Source organism: Sarcophilus harrisii, chromosome 2 (genome assembly GCF_902635505.1).
Source record: "Sarcophilus harrisii chromosome 2, mSarHar1.11, whole genome shotgun sequence".
Lineage (NCBI taxonomy): Eukaryota > Metazoa > Chordata > Mammalia > Dasyuromorphia > Dasyuridae > Sarcophilus > Sarcophilus harrisii.
Genome location: NC_045427.1, coordinates 21,103,527 through 21,121,609, shown reverse-complemented (window position 1 = coordinate 21,121,609; position 18,083 = coordinate 21,103,527). Strand labels below are relative to the sequence as shown.

General features: G+C 36.5%; 1 protein-coding gene across 7 annotated transcripts in view; it reads left to right on the top strand.

The window, feature by feature from the left end:
* Positions 1-18,083, top strand: part of ZNF638 (zinc finger protein 638) — a 140,185-nt gene that overhangs the window by 88,775 nt on the left and 33,327 nt on the right. For 5 of the 7 annotated variants that reach the window (XM_031949722.1, XM_031949723.1, XM_031949721.1 and 2 more), the window contains exons 7-17: positions 1,781-1,927; positions 4,032-4,166; positions 6,323-6,375; positions 7,477-7,526; positions 11,409-11,477; positions 12,534-12,620; positions 12,716-12,775; positions 12,876-12,962; positions 13,293-13,324; positions 13,885-14,016; positions 17,052-17,180. In XM_031949722.1, the coding sequence (XP_031805582.1) occupies positions 1,781-1,927; positions 4,032-4,166; positions 6,323-6,375; positions 7,477-7,526; positions 11,409-11,477; positions 12,534-12,620; positions 12,716-12,775; positions 12,876-12,962; positions 13,293-13,324; positions 13,885-14,016; positions 17,052-17,180 (981 nt within the window). The remainder of the gene's footprint in view (positions 1-1,780; positions 1,928-4,031; positions 4,167-6,322; positions 6,376-7,476; positions 7,527-11,408; positions 11,478-12,533; positions 12,621-12,715; positions 12,776-12,875; positions 12,963-13,292; positions 13,325-13,884; positions 14,017-17,051; positions 17,181-18,083) is intronic. The other 2 variants (XM_031949724.1, XM_031949725.1) reach the window with 2 other exon arrangements.

Below are 18,083 nucleotides of genomic sequence, written 5' to 3'. Positions count from 1 at the left end.
GTCAGTTCCTCTGTCTAGCTTTTTTTTTTTAAACTGGTACAAAGGAATATTTACTTATATTTACTAAGGAAGAAGCATTTTGGTGGAATTGGAGATAGGCAAGCTTTTGCAAATGATATTTTTATTTTAGCAGACTCCTGTTTTTAGGGGCCTGCAGTTGTTGGAAAGGCAGAAGAAAATAGGATCATGAATTTGGTTGATCAGGTAGAGTAAAATACCATCTTGAAGACTGCTTATTCTAAAATTATGCCAGATTTCTTGAAAGATGCAACAGAGAATGCCATGGAACTCTCATCACTCCAGATGAGGCAGGAGTGTGTATATATGCCCCAAAAAGGAGAGCATTGTTATGGAAGCTGTCTTGCTTGCGTTTTCATGAGAATGCTATGAGATTCTCTTGGTGCTGCTCCAGTTTGTGAATGACACTTTCAAAGTCTCCACCATAACGTTAAGCGCTGTAACATTTACAAAAACCTTGCTATATTCGAGGTCTTGGGGATACAAATGGAAACTGTAAAATAAACCATTCTCTGAAAGAAAACTTAATTTAATGAAGAGACATATATAAAGAGAAAAAAAAACTGATGACTAGGGAGGTGGCACACTAGTGGTTGGAAGAAGGCAGAATGAAGTACAATGGAGGTGGGGGCCTAAATCATGAAGGAATTTACAAGCTGGAGGACCTCTGAAGTAACTAGGGTTGGAGAAGAGCTACTTTTAAGGAAAATCACTTTGCTCTCTCAGGTTAAGGTGAGACCTGAGGCCAGGAGGCCAAATTTTTTTAGTCTTTTACAATGACATAGGCATGAGCTGATGAGGTCTCAGTTAAATTGGTAGCTGTGTGATTGCAAAAAAAGGGTCAAAGGTGGAGCTAGAAATGGCAAGACCTGTCCAAGGAGTGGGTGGAATGCTTCATTATCAGTATTTAGGACTTAGTCTTTTTATGGATTAAGCATTCTGAAGTCTATCAGAATTGTTTTTCTTTACAGTGTTGTTGCATACCAGTTTTCCTGATTTTGCTCATTTTAATTTGCATTGCTTCACACAATGTCTTCCTGTTTCTTAGAAACTTTCCCTTTATCATTTTTTTTAACAGTGCAACAATGCTACATTACATTCAAAAATTATAATTTGTTCAGCCATTCCCCAGTTGATGAGCACATTCTTTTATTTGTTTTTGTTGTTTTTTCTTTTGTTTTCTACAATAAAAAAAAAATCTGCTATAAATATTTTTACACATTATTGGACTTTTTTTTTTTTTTTTTTTTAATTTCTTTGGAATATAGACCTAATAGTGTCACCAATGGGTCAAAGTGCAGGCTCAGTTTTAGTTTTGGTTTCAAATTGTTTTCCAAAATGGCTGAACAACTCCTAACTTCATCAACAGTGTACCAATGTGTTTGTCTGCCATGCTGGGTTGATTTTCAAACCCTTACTTTGAGTAAAATTGAATATCATATGAGAGTATGATTGGCCCACTGAAAAGTTAACACTATTACTAAGGGGAGGAAAACAAAGCACTTGTGTTAATAATTGTGATTTACTTGTGTCCCTCTTGTTTACAAAGAACAGTATACGATATCTTTGTGTCATTTTAAAAGTGCTTTTCAGCGTCTGGTACACTAAAATTTGGACACTGATTATAAGCATGGTAATTGAAACATTCATGATTTGTTAGTGTGTTTTTTCCTTTAATTTTAGAAATATTGTTAATTTGAGGGTGTAGTGACTTATTTGGATTGCTAGAAATCCAAATAACTTTTTTCCTCCTCCCATACAGCTGTGGGAAGATGAATCCTTGCGTTGTGATACAATTATTCATGTATCAGAGTTACCAACTGATGGCTACACTGAGCAAGATATTATAAAAATAGTTCAACCATTTGGAAAAGTTAGTGATCTCTTGATTGTTCCATCTAGAAATGAGGTAAGCAATTCAATCAGCACTTTTGAAGGAGATGATATAATTTTATGGGAAATGACTGGCTTTTTTTTTTCTTTTTCAAATTCAGAAATGACTGATTTTTACTAGCTATCCTCGGCCATCCCCTTATATCCATAATCTCCTAAACCCCTTTAAACCAGACCAATAATTTCATTAATGTAGACAGCTTAGCTCAGTACCTGTTTGGCACTTTGATAGTGTAGGGAGTTGTCAGGGACGGTACAATGTTAAGTGACTTATTCCCCGCCCCCCCAGGTCACACAGCCAGTAGGTTACAGAAATGGGTCTTCCTCATTGCAAGATTGACTCTCTGCAGCGTGTATACTGCGTGGCTTTTCTCTTTTATGTGTCCTTGTTTCTTTATGGTGTTTTTTTGTGTAGCTTTACTTTTACAATTGGTTGTGTGTTTTTGGGAAGTCAGAAATAGTGTTAGGTTTCTTGTTCAGTACACACTTTTAATATTTTGCAATTAAGTGTAGAAGTTGTGGTAAGGCAGGTAGCTTCTTGTTATGAAACCTAAAAATCTGGCAAATGGTGTCGAGTTAAGTTGATTCAAACAAAATTGTATACTCCAGAGCTGGGGGTAGGACTGTCATCAAGCTCGCCTTCCTCCCACATCCCTGAGAAGTGAGTGAATCTTTAGCTTTCATAGGGGTTCTTTCATTGAGATCACATTTTAAACATACTAAGGGCATTTTCTGATTCTATATTCTGTTCATTTGCTGCACTTTGCCTTCCCTTGGCTATCTCTATGCTGTGATACATAGCAGTTTTCCTCTTTTCTCTTATAAGTGGCCTCTGATCTTACCTTTTATTTTGATTGGATGAATTTCAGTCTTGAATGAAATGATAATAGGATTTAAGAGATTTCTAAAGGAGCCTGTCTTAAGCTTCCATCCATATGTATTAGAACACTTATGAAAAGCTTAGTTTTGACAAATATATTTTATAAGATTTGAAAATAAGCAATGTCTGATCCTGCAGCTTCAGTCCATGAACCAATGAGAAATTCTCCTGCAACTCATGCATTCCATGTGACCAACTAACTTGCTGCATATTCTGACTAGCTAGTCCTGGCTCTCCATTCTCCCTTCCCACCCAGCAGAAGAAAGGAGAAGATGAGGACCTGCTCATCTGCTCTTTTCCATCTGGACTTCAGGCAGTCAGGATCGTTGCTAAATGGCAGGATTTGCCATGGGTAGAATTTTGTCAAATTGTATGTGTTTTTAAAGCCAGCTGTTTAATTTTAAAGATTTTGTTTTTAAGTATGGATAACTGATTATTTGTGAATGAATATAATGTTATGCCATATTCAAAGAAAGAATACAGTACTTTTCTGTTAAATTGATGCAGTTTGAAAATAGGTCTCTGAGCATCAGCTGGGTCTTTTTTAGTATCACTAGGTAGACTTGGCTAGTAACTGTTTCCAGAATACTACTTACAGAACATATATTCTCTTTTGACTCTAAAAACTCTGTGAATACAGTGGGCATGAACGTCATTTTTCAGATGAGGAGTCAGCCTAGGAGCAGCCCCACACCTAGGAAGTCAGTGAGACAGACTTAAATTCAAATTCTTTATAGCATGCTGTGGGGTAAATTTTCACTTCTGAAGTGATTCCTTTTTGAACAAGAAAAGAAGGAAACATCCCATTGATATGAACTGATCATGAAATTCAGGGCTAGATAAAGAAGGAATATCCACCTCTAGTAGTCTCCATAATGCTGTCTGTAGACTGACCCCTTCTGTGTTGATTCATGTTGCTGCTGTGCCCACTCTCAGCTATCTCTTCCACGGGATGCCTCAGCTTGGCCACTTTTTCCAGAGGTGACTACTTACTTGATGACCCTTCAGTCAGCTTTCTGAACTGGAGCTGGAGTGCCCACAACTACCTACTAAGAGAAACCTTGTGGGCATTCAAGGTGGAGAGCTTGGGGAGAGGACCTAGACACCCTCTGCATCAAAGGAAAAATGGGCCAGGGAGAAGAGAGCACTGAGGGAAGCATGCAGTCCATTTATGTGTCTGACACCTTTAAGTAGGGGCAAATCTGAAGGAGATGAGGCATAAACTTGCCATTTCTTCTAGGCCTACTTGGAAATGAAGTTTAAAGAGGCTGTGGCCGCCGCTGTGAAGTACTGTGAAACAACCCCCGTGCAGGTGAAAGGGAAGCGGGTGAAGATCAGCGCCGCGGGAAAAAAGAAATTACCGAGCACTGTCCAGGTAAGTTCATCCACTCCTTCCTCATCAAGCCTGAGCATCTTGCTGTGGCCATGCAGCTTTCCAAAGTCTACAAGTCCAGAAGTTTCTGAAGCTTTTTAAAAGATGAAAAATCATTATTGGAACTGTTGCTGTTTTAGTGTTCTGTTTTCTAAGGATTATACTGTCCTTGACCATTTTAATTTTCACATTGTGCTGCTCATGCAGATGATCTGTAATCTAGGAATGAATGAGTACAGAGCTCATAGTCCCTTGAGAGCTTTACTTCCTTTCTTTATATTGCCAGTAGTGCTTAGCACAGTGCCTGGCACATTAAAAATGTTTATTAGATGATTCTCACATTTTTGCTCTCCCTCTACTTCTCACTGTCAACACTACATTTTCTTGCTTTTTTATTAGCCGACTCCCATGTCTGAAACATATTTCTTCTCTATTTCTGGCTCATGAAATCCCTCCCCTCTTAAATCATCATGAGTATTTTTCTTGGCTCCCCTACCTGCAAATAAATTCCCTCCCATAGTACCTCATATTTAACTATTTTATGTTTGTGTGCCCGCTACCAAAAAATTATTTAGTTTCATATTCATGTCCAAGGTGTCTCAAAAATCTTAGTGCTGTTTCAAACTTTAGCCGCAATTAAATATTTGAGCTACTAAAGCTGAAATGGCACTTAAGAGTTTTGGGACACTCTATTTTTATAGATACTCTCCATTAGAATATAAATTCATCTGCAAGTAGGGACTGTTTCCATTCTTTGTATTTATATTCCCATTGTCTAGCAGTGTTGCACAACAATCAATTCATCACCCCTCAAATTCATCACCTGTTACAAAATTTAAAGTGAAATTTTATATGTTTCATTGTGCCTGAAATATACTTCCTAAAACTAAAAGTAGGAATCAGAGGCTCTTACATAATGGGGCTGAAAGGCTAAAAGTTATTAATAACATCAGCACTGATTTTCTAGAGGATCAACATTTAAAGGTTATTTCCTCTTTGGATTCATAAATTACTCTTCAGGGTGGTTATAAAGGATATGATCATAGAATTAAAGCTGCTGACCTAAGGCACTTTGCCTAAAAACAATTTCTAGTCTAAGGATTTTTTTTTGATATTCTGAAACCTTGTGCTATCCTTTTGGCAACCAAGTGATTCTATAGTTCCCTTCCCTTCTCAGAATTATGTTTTAAAATGTTTAAGGTTACAGAGAACATCAATTATATTGAAATGTCTTGCCTATATATTTCTAAATCCATTTCCCTGACATCTGGTTGAGAATCCCTAGTCTAGGGACTATGAGCTCTGTTGTTGGGGGAGAGGGGGCCTAGGCAGAGTTTTAGACAGAGAGTAGAATATCTTTTAGATATCAATCAGAAATGCCTACCAATCGACAATTGATAATGTGTGATTGAAGCCCAAAAGAGAAACTGAAGGTGAATCTGTAAATCTAGGATCATCTGTAGATAGTTAAACCCATGAGAATTGGTGTTACAGAGAAACAGAATATTGAGAAAGGACAGGGTCCAGGAAATTACCTTGGGGTGGAATAGCAACAGGTGGGAGTCGTGCTGTGGGTGTCATGAACCAGCAAGAGAGATAAAGGAGTACTGAGTTAGATAGGAGGTAAACCAGGTATAATTGATGTTAAGAAAATTCAGAGAGGAGAGTCTCCAGAAGAGGATCATCACCAGGGTCAAATGCAAAAGATGAATTCAGAATGATGAGGACCGAGAAAAGAGCACTATATTTGACTTTTGGAATCCCTGCTAACTGGGTTAAAACAGCTTGAATTGTGTGACAGTGTCAGAAGCCAGATCACCCCACTTGGGGAGTGAGTGAGAGGAGGGAATTTGACAGCAGTGAGTGTAGATAACTTTTAAAGATCCTGGCTAAGGAGAGAAAAGGTATATGTGATGACATGGCCAGTTCTAGTGAAAGCAGGAGATAGTATCTCATGGGAGAGAAAAGCACAGGCACAGCCCTAAGGAAGCCTATTTGGAATTTATATATTGGATGTAGATTGTCAAACTGAGGTTTTGGGTCAATATCAAACAAGGTATTGGGTCAATAATAGTACCGTTGAAATCTTTCTTTGTATAGTAACTTGACTTAAAAGTCTGTTAGTTGGGTATCTTAAAGTGGATCCCTTTTATTTTTAGAACAAAGATGGGAAAAAAATAGTTTCAGAGACAAAGAAACCATCGACTTCAAAGTAAGTGTTCTTATGATTATGTTTTGGGAGTGGGATATTAAACTAAGGGGCTTTCTTCTTAAGAGTTGCTCATTTTACTGTGGAAAACCTACTTTTAAATTTAAAATATTTGATGGTATTTTTGTTTTGTTTTGTTTTTTGGCACTAAGGCAATTGGGGTTAAGTGACTTGCCCAGGGTCACCCAGCTAGAAAGTATCAAGTGTCTGAGGTCAGATTTATATAATGTTCAGGCTAGCTTTCTGGAGATCCTCCAGAAGGGCCTTGGTCTCATCAGGATAGACACCATGAGAATGAACAAGAATTGAGTCCAAAATCTTCATTATCTCTTACACAGGTCTGTATCTGTCATAGTCTGACCTAGTCTCCTCCAGCAGTCTGCCAGTCTCAGGCAGTCTCCCCTCTCACTCTGACTTTGTCCCCAGTTTAAATACCCTATTACAATTACATTATTACAGCATACTGAATATGTGTGAACTAGAGAACCATTACATCACCATGCTAAGTACTAAATATATATGGGAACTAGAGAACCATGATCTCTCATCAATTCCACTGAGTTAATACCTTGTTGCAAGTATACTTCTCCAGACTTTGGCTTTTTACAGATTTAAGCTCAGGTCCTCTTGACTTCAGTACTGGTGCTCTATCCACTGTGTCACCTAGCTGCCCTGATGCCTTTCATTTTTAACAAAAGCCATTTTAAAAATATCTCTCCTCTCCCCCCTTTTCCCCCCCCCAATTACTCCATTAACCTTCCTTTTAAAACAAAAAAAACTTTGAACCAAAACAGACACAATGACAGATTAACAGTGTATCGTCCTTTGCCTTGGCTTATCACTTGTCTACTCAAAGGAGAGAGGAGCCTTCTTTCCTTCCATTGTATCCAGGTTATTTGTCACAGTTGTTTGGAGTTAGCTGCATTTTCTCTTGACACACTTTTAATTCAAGCAGGTCTTCCTACTCTAAAACAAAGATGTCTTAAAATGTTGTTGTGCTATTTGATGGTTAGGTGTCACAACTCTTTAAAATTAAGAATAATTTTCATCTTTAATTTATGAAATTTCCTTTGTTTTATGAACCTTTCTACTTTGTTTCCGTAGAAAAGATACAGATGCTTCAAAGGCTGAATCTGTAATGGCACCTTCCACTGGTAAGTCGATTTTTCTGGACTAGGGCTTTTTTTGTTGTTGGTTGTTTGTTACCTAACTTTAACTCTAAAGCTGTAGAGGCAAACAAGAAGAACAGTTAAAAGTTATTGGACTAAATTTATTTGTGAGAAAACAGCAACATGTGTGAGTGTGTGAGAAAGAAACCAGTGCAATTTAACACCATATAAACCATAAACAAACAAGCAGTCACCTCTTCAGATAGATCTGCCTTGTAGAAGCGAAAAAGCTTTAGAAGGACAGGGTGGGCTTGGGAGAACCAAAGCCTAAGCCCTTTCAGAAGAGCTGTGAGGTTTCTGGACAGTCAAAGCTTTCTATGAGAACCCAAAACCTAGGAAATCTTGAGGCCATTTTGCCTAAGAATAGTCAGTTCCTTAGAGTGTTTGTTCTGTATTGTATAATAATGATCTAGGCAAACCCGAGTCAAACAATTTTGACATGTTATTCTTTTGTTAAAGAATATATATATATATGTATTATATAGTATTTTAGAAAAATGACAGGAGGCAGCTAGGTGGCACAGTGGGTAGAGCACCATCCCTGAAGTCAGGAGGACTTAAGTTCAAATTTGATCTCAGACACTTAACACTTTCTAGCTATATGACCCTAGGCAAGTCAACTTAACCTTATTTGCCTCAGCAAGAAAGAAAAATGATATCCAAATAAATTAATATAAAATATTAGTGCTGCTCATTTACTTGCATACCAAAGGTAATGTATAACATTAGTTATATGCAAACCTGACACAAGTAAGATAATACCTATTTAGAGGATTGACAGCTTTGAAAACATTTTCCTGTGATAAGTAGTACAGGTATCATTTTATTTTACAGATGGAGAAAGGGAAAATTAAATGAGTGAAGTCTTTGCCCTTTTTGATAGGTCTTGGCTGACCCCAGGCCTGGTGACTGCATCTCCATTGTACTGTTCAAATACTGGAGTTGCTATAATTAGATAGAGTAGTAGGGGCCTGCTCAGGCTAGGTCTGGAGTTGGTAGGAAAAGCCTTTTTGACCCCAGAGTGCCCATGCAGAGCCTCGCCACCAGTAGATAATGACTTTTGCAGGGCATGAAGTTGGAATTTTAGAAGTCAGGCAGAAGTAAAATGTGTAGGGAAGGCAAGTAAGAGGAGAAAGTCTTTGCTGAAAGTGAAGCAGCTAGCATCTAAGGCCTAAGTCAGGGCCATAGGCTAGACCTTTGTGGACAAGATGACTGCTTGGTACAGAGTCTCATTAGTAGCCTAGAGCATGTACCACGAAAGAGAGAAGGAAGCTTGCCTGGCTTTGCCATACAGAGCCCTGGTCTGGAGTCAGAGACTTGAGGAGGACTTCACTCCTGGTGGAAGACTTCAGGGCTGCTCCTCTGGTCTCCTCATTTTATAGATGAGAGGTAGCAGGATCTGGAGAATTGAGAACTTTTCTAGGTTCTGCTCCTTCTAATTTAGTATTTACTCAGGTCTGCTCCTCACTTTTGGCCCACCTTCTTTACTATACCTTCTCTCCATCCTTTTGAACTACATTCACAATTGAGACAAGCTGGCTTTTGAAAATGGGGGGGGGGGAAGGAGGAAGCCCAAAAACTCAGTTTAATTTTCTTTGAAAGTTGTTACAAGGTTTTTGGTAATGATAGATAAGGGAAATTGAGTAGTGATTATTTTGAGTGGGAGAAGATGGACTGTGCTTATAACATTTTTTTACTGTATAGGATATAAGGGAATCTTCTTTTGAGCACTGGAAAAAGGGCTGGAAAGGAGGAACAGACACAGAGATTGTAGATTAGAATCATAGGAATTTGTCTGGTTTAGAGATGGAGACTATAAATCTGTATCTTGGGATCAACATGGAGGCAGTGGTGGTGGTCTATAAAAAGCAGAAGTGTTTGGTAGGAATACTAAATGTGTAAGGAGAATGACAAGGCAGGAAGTTCTGAGGATTGATAATAATTTACTTGTGTCTTTCTCTGACAATACTAAATTATCCAGAATTATTCCAGTTTTGCTCTTGTGATGCCAAGTAACAAATCATACTTGAGTGGTCTGATTGTTAGATCATTTCTCCAAGTACTAACTTGGTTTGTAGGAAACTCATTTTATTGAGTTTATGTTGGAATTCAGAATCCTTAACTACCAGAAATAGTCATCAAATCAATAGCCATTGATTTGATAATGTTTTTATAACTAATAAATTTCTTTATTACTACTAAACAATAACTTTAAGTTATTGGCTCCAGGTTGCATTTGTTTAAAACTATGCTTGTGATTTGAGACTTAGGGATACTTCTTGTTACTTCAGCCAACTTAACAAAGACCTGAATGTCAAAGCCAAAGTGATTCAGTCTGTTGATGTATTGTGGATCAGGTGAATATATTCAGTGTGTTAGAGAATTCAAAAATATGTCTGCACAATAGTGTGGTATTGGATTTTTCATGTGATAAGAATGGTGATGCTCATTGATGAAGAATGGAAGTTCACATGACCATCTAGAAATTGCAGAAAATTTGATTGATTTGAGTATGTGATGTTTTCTCTTTACACATAATTGCTCAAATAAATTATAGTAGTCCAACATGATGATTGGAAAAAGCAGATTCTCATTTTAAGTGTATGTTCAGCCCCTTCTATGACGAAGATCATGTTTATTAGCTTAGTAAAATTGGCAAGATAGTACTTCTGCAGTTTGTCTATAGGATTAATCACCCATCATAGATATTCTCAAAGTTGCCAGCAGTATTTTGTTCCTCTTCCCTAATATATTCTTCTCCACTTGATGGATCCTAGGACATATCTATTAATCTTTTGTAACCCAGGAAGAGGTGAATTGGTGAACTTGATCCACATTCTGTTGTACTCATGAATAAAACCAGATCCAGGAGGGTCCTGCCAGTCATAGAATTTATCAGAATGATTTTTTCTCCCCACCTTTGAGTTGTTCTAGCTTAACACCTGGGTATCTCAACATTTGGGTTAAACTCCCTGCAGGAAGCATATCCTGAGACAGCACCATGAGCAAGCGGAGCCGGGGCCTTCTGGTCAGTAGGCAGATGAGGAGCGTGTGAAATGCATGGGTGCCCAGGCTGTCTGTGGAGAGGACAGGGTAATTGCCAGCCCCAGGGGCCTTTTGGCTCGGTGTTGTATGTGCTCCACCCTCGGTTTTCTCTGAGTGTCATTCAATACAGAAGGGCTTTGGCACCTCACACAGGTTGTACCTCAAGATAGACTCAGGAGAGGCAGGATTCCTTTTAGAATTTGTGTCTCCTCACTCAGAGTTATCTTGGTATTCTCTGTTCATTCGTTACCTGTTAGCGCTCAGGAAGACACAGACTTCAAGCATTCTGATGACCACGCAGAGGCCCTCATGTTTCCAGCCATAGTTCTGTGGGGAGCACCTTCTTTTTGAGTAGCTTTTTAGAGTGGCAGGCTGTGGTATCTGGACACTAAAGAGTCAGAAAAGTTCAGTATTTCTGTGGGATGGTGGTGTGGGGCTACTGAGAGTTGCTTCCAAAATTCTGTTAAATTAGCTAGGACCCTGAGCTGCCTGGATTTCTCTATTTAGAAAAGCATGATAGATGCATTCCAAGAGTCTAGACATCCTGACTCTTGTAACTTCTTGGGGGACAATGTGACATTTCCCAAGAAGTAGGTAAGTTACTTTTTCTAATAATATTTTATTTTCTTGTCCAACTGTCCTTTATTAACATGAATGTCTTATGCCATAAAAGTGATGGAATTTTATGTTAAGAAAGCAGTAATTTAATTTTGCTGCGTGTGTTTGCATTCATTTTAAAAACATTAATGAATGAATGATAGCTGAATACAAAGTTTTGTTTTAAAAAATGAACCAGTCTTGACTCTAATTTCTGTAATTTAGGAAAGTCATCAGTTAAAAAGTCTATGATTTCCGCAAGTGCTAAAAGTAATAAAACTTCTAACAAATCAGGTAAGGCTGCTGGAAACAGAAAGCAGGTTTTAATCTGTTCATAATGACTCTTAGACAACATTATCTGAAACAAATTTGAAATTCTTGATATTCCTCAAATACATTCAGCTGTTAAAAATCTATTAGGTTGGCCCTAGATAGTTGCGCAGATTTGAACCTTTTCTCCCTTCTTTCTTCCTTCCCTCCCTTCCCTCTCTTTTTTCCCTTCCTCCCTTCCTCTTCTTTCTTTATTAACAAAGGCTTTTGTGTGAAGATCTAAATCATTAGGTAAAGAACATTCTGGATTAGCAATTAATTTGCCACTTAGGACTGTCGCTTAGTTTCCTCCTTGCTGTGTATAGTTTTTGAGTGTCTTTTAAAACAATACAAATGTTTGCCAAAATTTTAAGGTTCTTTTGAATTATCTCTGAGGTTGAAGATGACTGTTTAGAATAGTGGTTCTCAAAGTATGGTCTAGAGAATCCTGGGGATCTTTGAAACCCTTTTAGAGGGTCTACAAATTCAAAAATAGTTTTTATTCCCAATATGGTAAATGTCTATAAATATAATCCAGATAAACAAAAATTCTTTGAAGAGATCCTCAATAATTTTTAATAGGAATAAAGATACTGAAAACAAAAGTTTGAGAACCACTGGTTTAGAATATACTATTTTTCAGATTCAATATTATTGTAAACAAAGTATTTTAGCTATCACAGAATCTAAATCAATCTTGTGAGTGATTCTGCCAGCAGAGTAAGGCAGAAGGTGGAAGCAATGGCCTTTAACTACCATTGTAGTCTCAATTCTGTGAAATGAGGTCCAATATTTTACATAAAAATAATTTTTGAAAGATTGAAAGTCATAAATTTAATTCTCATTGCTAATCAAATGATAATAATAAGAAAAAAAAGACCAATGAGTGAATAGGAAGGAAAAATGTCAGAGGAAAGCTGAATTCCAAATATTCCTAGGAAATAAAGGAAAGGGATATACCTAGGAATAAAAGAAAACTATATAATTGAATAAGCTGTGCTATATATGTTGGAATAATTGTTTTAAATCTACTTCCAACAGCAAAGCCTAGTGGAAAGAAGACAGTAGAAAGCAAAAAACCTATAGATCCCCAAATTAAAGACTCTAATAAGACTGTGACAGTGCCAGGTAAATTTGGGCTACAATTTTAATATTTACTTTCAAAAAATTAAAACTGCTTGAAATATACATGATATAATTTTTTTTTTTTTTTTTTTTTAAAGAAAAACTTATACCATTATTGACTGAATCAGATCAACCTACCAAGACTTTAATTGACAAAGGTAAGCAAGCAATAAGCTGTTTCTAGGCTAATTTAGATTTATTCTATTTATCATGATTAGTCTGCTTTTGTGATGCTTTAAAATGAAAATTTTCATGCAGAAAACATTGAAATAAGAAGCATTTCAGAAACCAAGAGCATTCCTGAAAGCAAAGCCGTTGAAGGTACTGCTAAAGAAAATGCTTCAGGTAGGTGAAAAGACAAATCTTACTCGTGTAAACAAAATGATGACTTTGACTAAATAAAATTAGATATTTTATTTATGACCCAGTAAAATATGGAATGTGATATGGTTTTCATTCTGTAAAGCTTGTAGAAATACTATAAATTGATGAGTTTTTCCTTTCTCCCTATTTCATCATCATTGTAAAACTGTCCTTAAAAGGAATAAAACTGATCATCCTTAACAGCTCAAATTAATTTTGTCTTTGTTTACAGGCTAACTCTGTAGTTGTGTCTGTTAGATGTTTGTATATGTGACTTTTTTTTTTTTTTTTTTGTCTCCATGAATCTTTCAGGGATCACTGAAAATGAGGATTCAGTTAGCAAGGTTGGTTTAAATATTTGAATTGAAGCAATTCTAATGTAGATTTGTATTGTAATATTGAAATTGTGGTAGTATGAGCTGCAAATATCATAAATCTATTCATTTTCCTTAACAATTTAGTATATCAGTATATATAGTAAATTTCTGTATATTTTTGGGAAGTTTAGATTTGGAGAATTTGTCTTTGCCTAGTCTAGTCCCTTTATCATTGTGAAAATAATGTAAAAAAGGATTTTATAAGAAATCTTAAGTAAGCATTTAATTGATTTACACCAACATTTACATTTCTACAAAATATTTTTATTGCTAGCTTTTTTTGTATCATAAAATTCTGAAAACATTCTTTCCCCCACTTATCAAGCCATTCCATGTAGCAAAAAATTTAATAGTGAGAAGTTAAAGGTTCTAAAGCAATCCATATTTATATGTGACCATACCCATGTACCTCTTTCTTTATAAAGAATTAAAATTCCTGATTTTAAAATGTTTAAAAACAAGTATTTGAAGAGTAATCAATAATAGGAAAGCTAAAAGGAAATAACTATCATAATCTTGATTTAAAGGAAACTGAAGAAATGTGCATTGTCCTTATTTCAAATTTGCCAAATAAAGGATATTCTACAGAAGAAGTTTCCAATCTGGCAAAACCATTTGGTGGTTTCAAGGATATTTTAATTTTATCATCTCATAAAAAGGTAAGAATTCTCTTTTGCAATAAAGAAAGCTTTGATTATGTAGGTTCTCTTTAAAAAAATACTTCTGTAACTTGCTTAATTAGGAGGTAGAGATTTAAAATATTAAATTTGAAGTTATTTAGTTATGAATAGTTATTTAGTTATTAGTTATTTAGAAATGAAACAAAATTTAAAATTTTTTTTAATTAAAAAAATTTGGTCTTTAGTAAACTCAAACAATATTTGTTACTAATGTAATATACCAAAAAATGCTTGTGTAATAGAACAAAGTCTTAATTGTGCAGTTTGTTGAATGCAGAGATTTGAGGTTTAAAAAAAAAATTCTTGCCCTGAACATTTTTTTCCTAGGTCATATTTATCACTACTATAACAATAAATGAATTTCATGATGAGAATTAGTAGATGTTGTTTTACACTCACACAATATTACAGGCCCTATTTAAAGCTTTTGTTAGTTTAGGTAGTTCTTCTTAGCACTGGCTTACTTTTTTTTTCTTATGGATCCTTGTAAATTAGTGAGGAATTTTAACTGTGGGGTCAAAGAATGCCAGACCTAGCCATTGAAATAAGCATTTTCTGCTTGCTAGTGAAAATTTAAGGGGGCAACTAGTGGCGCAGTAGATAGAGCAACAACCTTGAAGTTGGGAGGACCTGAGTTCAAACCTAGTCTCAGATAATTAACACTTCCTGGCTGTGTGACCCTGGGCAAGTCACTTAACCCCAATTGCTTCAGCCAAAAAAAACAAAAAACACCTTAATTTAAAAATAAAATACTTGGAAATAGTGTGCTTAAACAGGAAAATAATACAAATAGCTTGCTTGTAATGCTAAACCACCATCATGTTGGTGTATATTCCTATCTCTTGGAGAATAGGTAAAAGTAATTATCACATGTATATTCTTATAGATCTTTCTTTGGAGTTTTGCGTTATTTCATTAGGACAGCTATGGAGGAACTGCAGGAAAGTTATGAGTTGCATCAGTAGACTGACACTGGAGAGATGACAAATGGTAGCTTGAAAGAGATTATATCTTTTAGGAGTGTGTGTGTTTATATATATATATATATATATATATTTACTGATCCTGATTTACCACAGTTTATTTAATTTTCTTGTTTATACTCACACTTAATGAATCTGAAATTAGGTCTTGCATTCCTTTTATTGTATATGAATGTTTGAAGGATCTGTGCTTTTTATTAATATGAAATCCCTCTGCTCAAAAAGAGATCACAGTGCTTAAATGCATAAAGATTAAATAATGGGCCCAGAGTCATATAGTATCACAAGCAGGGCTCGGGTCTGGGACTTTTCACCTTGAAGCCCAGTACCGTCCATTGAGACCATCGTGCTTTTGGAATGATAAAAGAACAAGCTGGGTTTTTTTTTGCCCCCAATAAAGTTTTTGATTTTGAGTTTTGATTGGCGAGGCTATGGCCTTTGGCTCCCCTGAATTGTCATGAGCTAAGTAAAGTGAGTACCCACAATAAAGTCTGACACCAGCACCTGGCTGTTCCACCGGGGTCATAGTGTCACACTAAGTTATCTTAGAAGGGCTGAAGTGGCAAGGAGTAGGGTGCCTCTGCTCAGGAGTTGGTCAGTTATATTTCCAACCTGGTCAGGGTCTGGAGACCTGGTGTGCTGTACACTCTCACCACCATGTTAGGCAGTACAGGAAAAGTATGACAGTTTAATATATTGTAGGAGTGGAATTGTTCAGCAGATATGTCAGGCTACCTATACCAGTTTGTGTCGGGGAAAAATACGTTTTCATCCAAGTCACTTGGGTAGAATTTATTCTCAAGAATCTGGGATAGTGATTAACTTGGAACGTGTCATTTTCTGTGACATAAATAAATCACTTTTAAGCATTAGGTTGATCAAAAGAAAGGTTACTTCCTCTTCCTCATTGGAAAGTTGTTTTTATTTTCAATGACCCAACTGCATTAATGGGAGAGAGGGGGTGTGGGAGAGTGAAGTCAGGACCAACTCAGCTTAAGGCCTGCCTCTAACACTTCCCAGTGGGCCCAAGTTTCCCCTGACAAGAGATCAGTCTACATCGGGGGACAGTTTGTTATTTGCAGTTCCTCAAATCAGTGGCCTGCATTAAAATTACAACAATATTTATGTGTTGTTTTGCTAGTTGTTGAATTGTTTTATATAAATTTAGGGATTTTGTCCTTTAGGACAGATAATATAGAGAGATATTAAAGTATAGACTTAATACAATACAATGAGTAGAGCCTTTTACATAAGGCAGAAGTATAGCATAGTTGGAATTAATAACTAAAAGAGAAGTCATTCCATTTATTTCAGCTACAGTGAATCCTGCAGGATTCTAAAACATGAGAGAAGGCTTTTTAGCTGTGAAATTTCAGGGGCCTGTTTTATGGGTTTGACATCATGTGGTAACCTAGTGTTGTAGGGCAAGGTGCTCATGTATAAGGTGGTGCCCTGAGAAAAGGTGCTGAGTTGACTAAAAGGGATGACAACTTACACTGAGTAAGGATTGAGTATTGACGATTGAAGACCTGTAAAGGCTTGATGGGTGTACATTGCCTTGGATTACGTTAAATGTTGTATGGTAATTGCATTGAAAAGCTATATAAAACCAGAAAAGAGTGTATTTTATAACTTCATGTGATTTTTTTTTTTTTCAAACGAAATTTTTTTTTTTTAAACAATTTTTGCTTCAAACATAACTGTAGAACCTATAAATGCTGGTGCTCATGCAATTTAGGGGATATATGATACACCATTTAAGGGATTGGAAGAATTGCCAGGGCAATGGGAGCAGAATTGAGGAAATTAAATCCATTGTTATGGTCTTGAAACTGCTGCATGCAATAAATCCCACCTTCTATTTAATATTTTCTCTTTATATCCTGATGAATTTTAGACCACTATAGAACAGTGTGGGAAATACTTTTGAAGGTTGGGTTGTTTTTGGAAAAAAAAAAAGATTTTTTTATTTTTTATGATGGCTATATAAACATCTAATTTTTATTTGTATTGTAATTTCTACTTTAAAAGGCGTACATGGAAATAAATAGAAAATCTGCAGACTCTATGGTAAAATTTTATACCTGCTTCCCGATGTCAATGGATGGAAATCAACTTTTGATAAATATGGCTCCTGAAAATATTAATCTAAAGGATGAGGTAAGCAATGGTCTGTCATTTCTTTTGAGTTTAAATACTAGGAAACTTTTCTCTTCAAATGCAGAACCATAATCCTTAAATACAAATAGGTTCTAAATATACCAAAAAGGATATTTCTCTGTTAGTTATTGGGGGTAAATGTTTTGTAATTGTATAGTCTGGAATTTGCATCATTAGTTTTGTTTTTTGTTTGAGTGTGATTTCCACTTGTGTTTTGGACATGTATACCACAGAATATCTTCCCCATTTCTCTTGGACATACAACCTTCTTATCTTTCAAACTAGGAAGTGTGCAGTTACTGTTGCTTCTTTCTTTTCCTTCATATCTAACATAGCGTTGTCCCCTCTTGAGTCTCCTTGGAAATGTCACGTGACTCGCAGCTTTGCCTTGCCACTGTCCTCCCTGCCTTACGACCAGGTCTTAGCTGGCATCCCTCCTAGAGAGCTTGGGGTGGCTTCCATCGACTCCCGTTCAGACTCCTCTGCCTGGCTGTCAAGGCCCTCCAGCAGCTAGTCTCCCCCTGCCTATCCAACCTTACTTCCCACTACGTGTACTAGAAGAGTGATGGAAACTAAGGTTGGATAGGTAGAGGAAGACCACATTTGAAAATCAGGGAGTTATATTCAACAAGTTTTATTATTGACCAGGTAAAAAAGAAATGAAAGGCGGCGTCTGTGATCTGATCCAACACATTTGGAGGCTGCCCCCTGCCAACTGGTCATGTGGCCTTGGGCAAGTCACCTAACTTTGGTGAATATCAAGTTTGCTCATATATAAAGTAGGGTGCAAAGAACACTGTGAGTTCTGAGATCCTTTCCAACCATAAAAATCTATGACTATGGTTAAGAGATTTTTGGGGAATAGAGGTGCCTGTCTTAAAAACTGTTTTAGCTGTATATTTA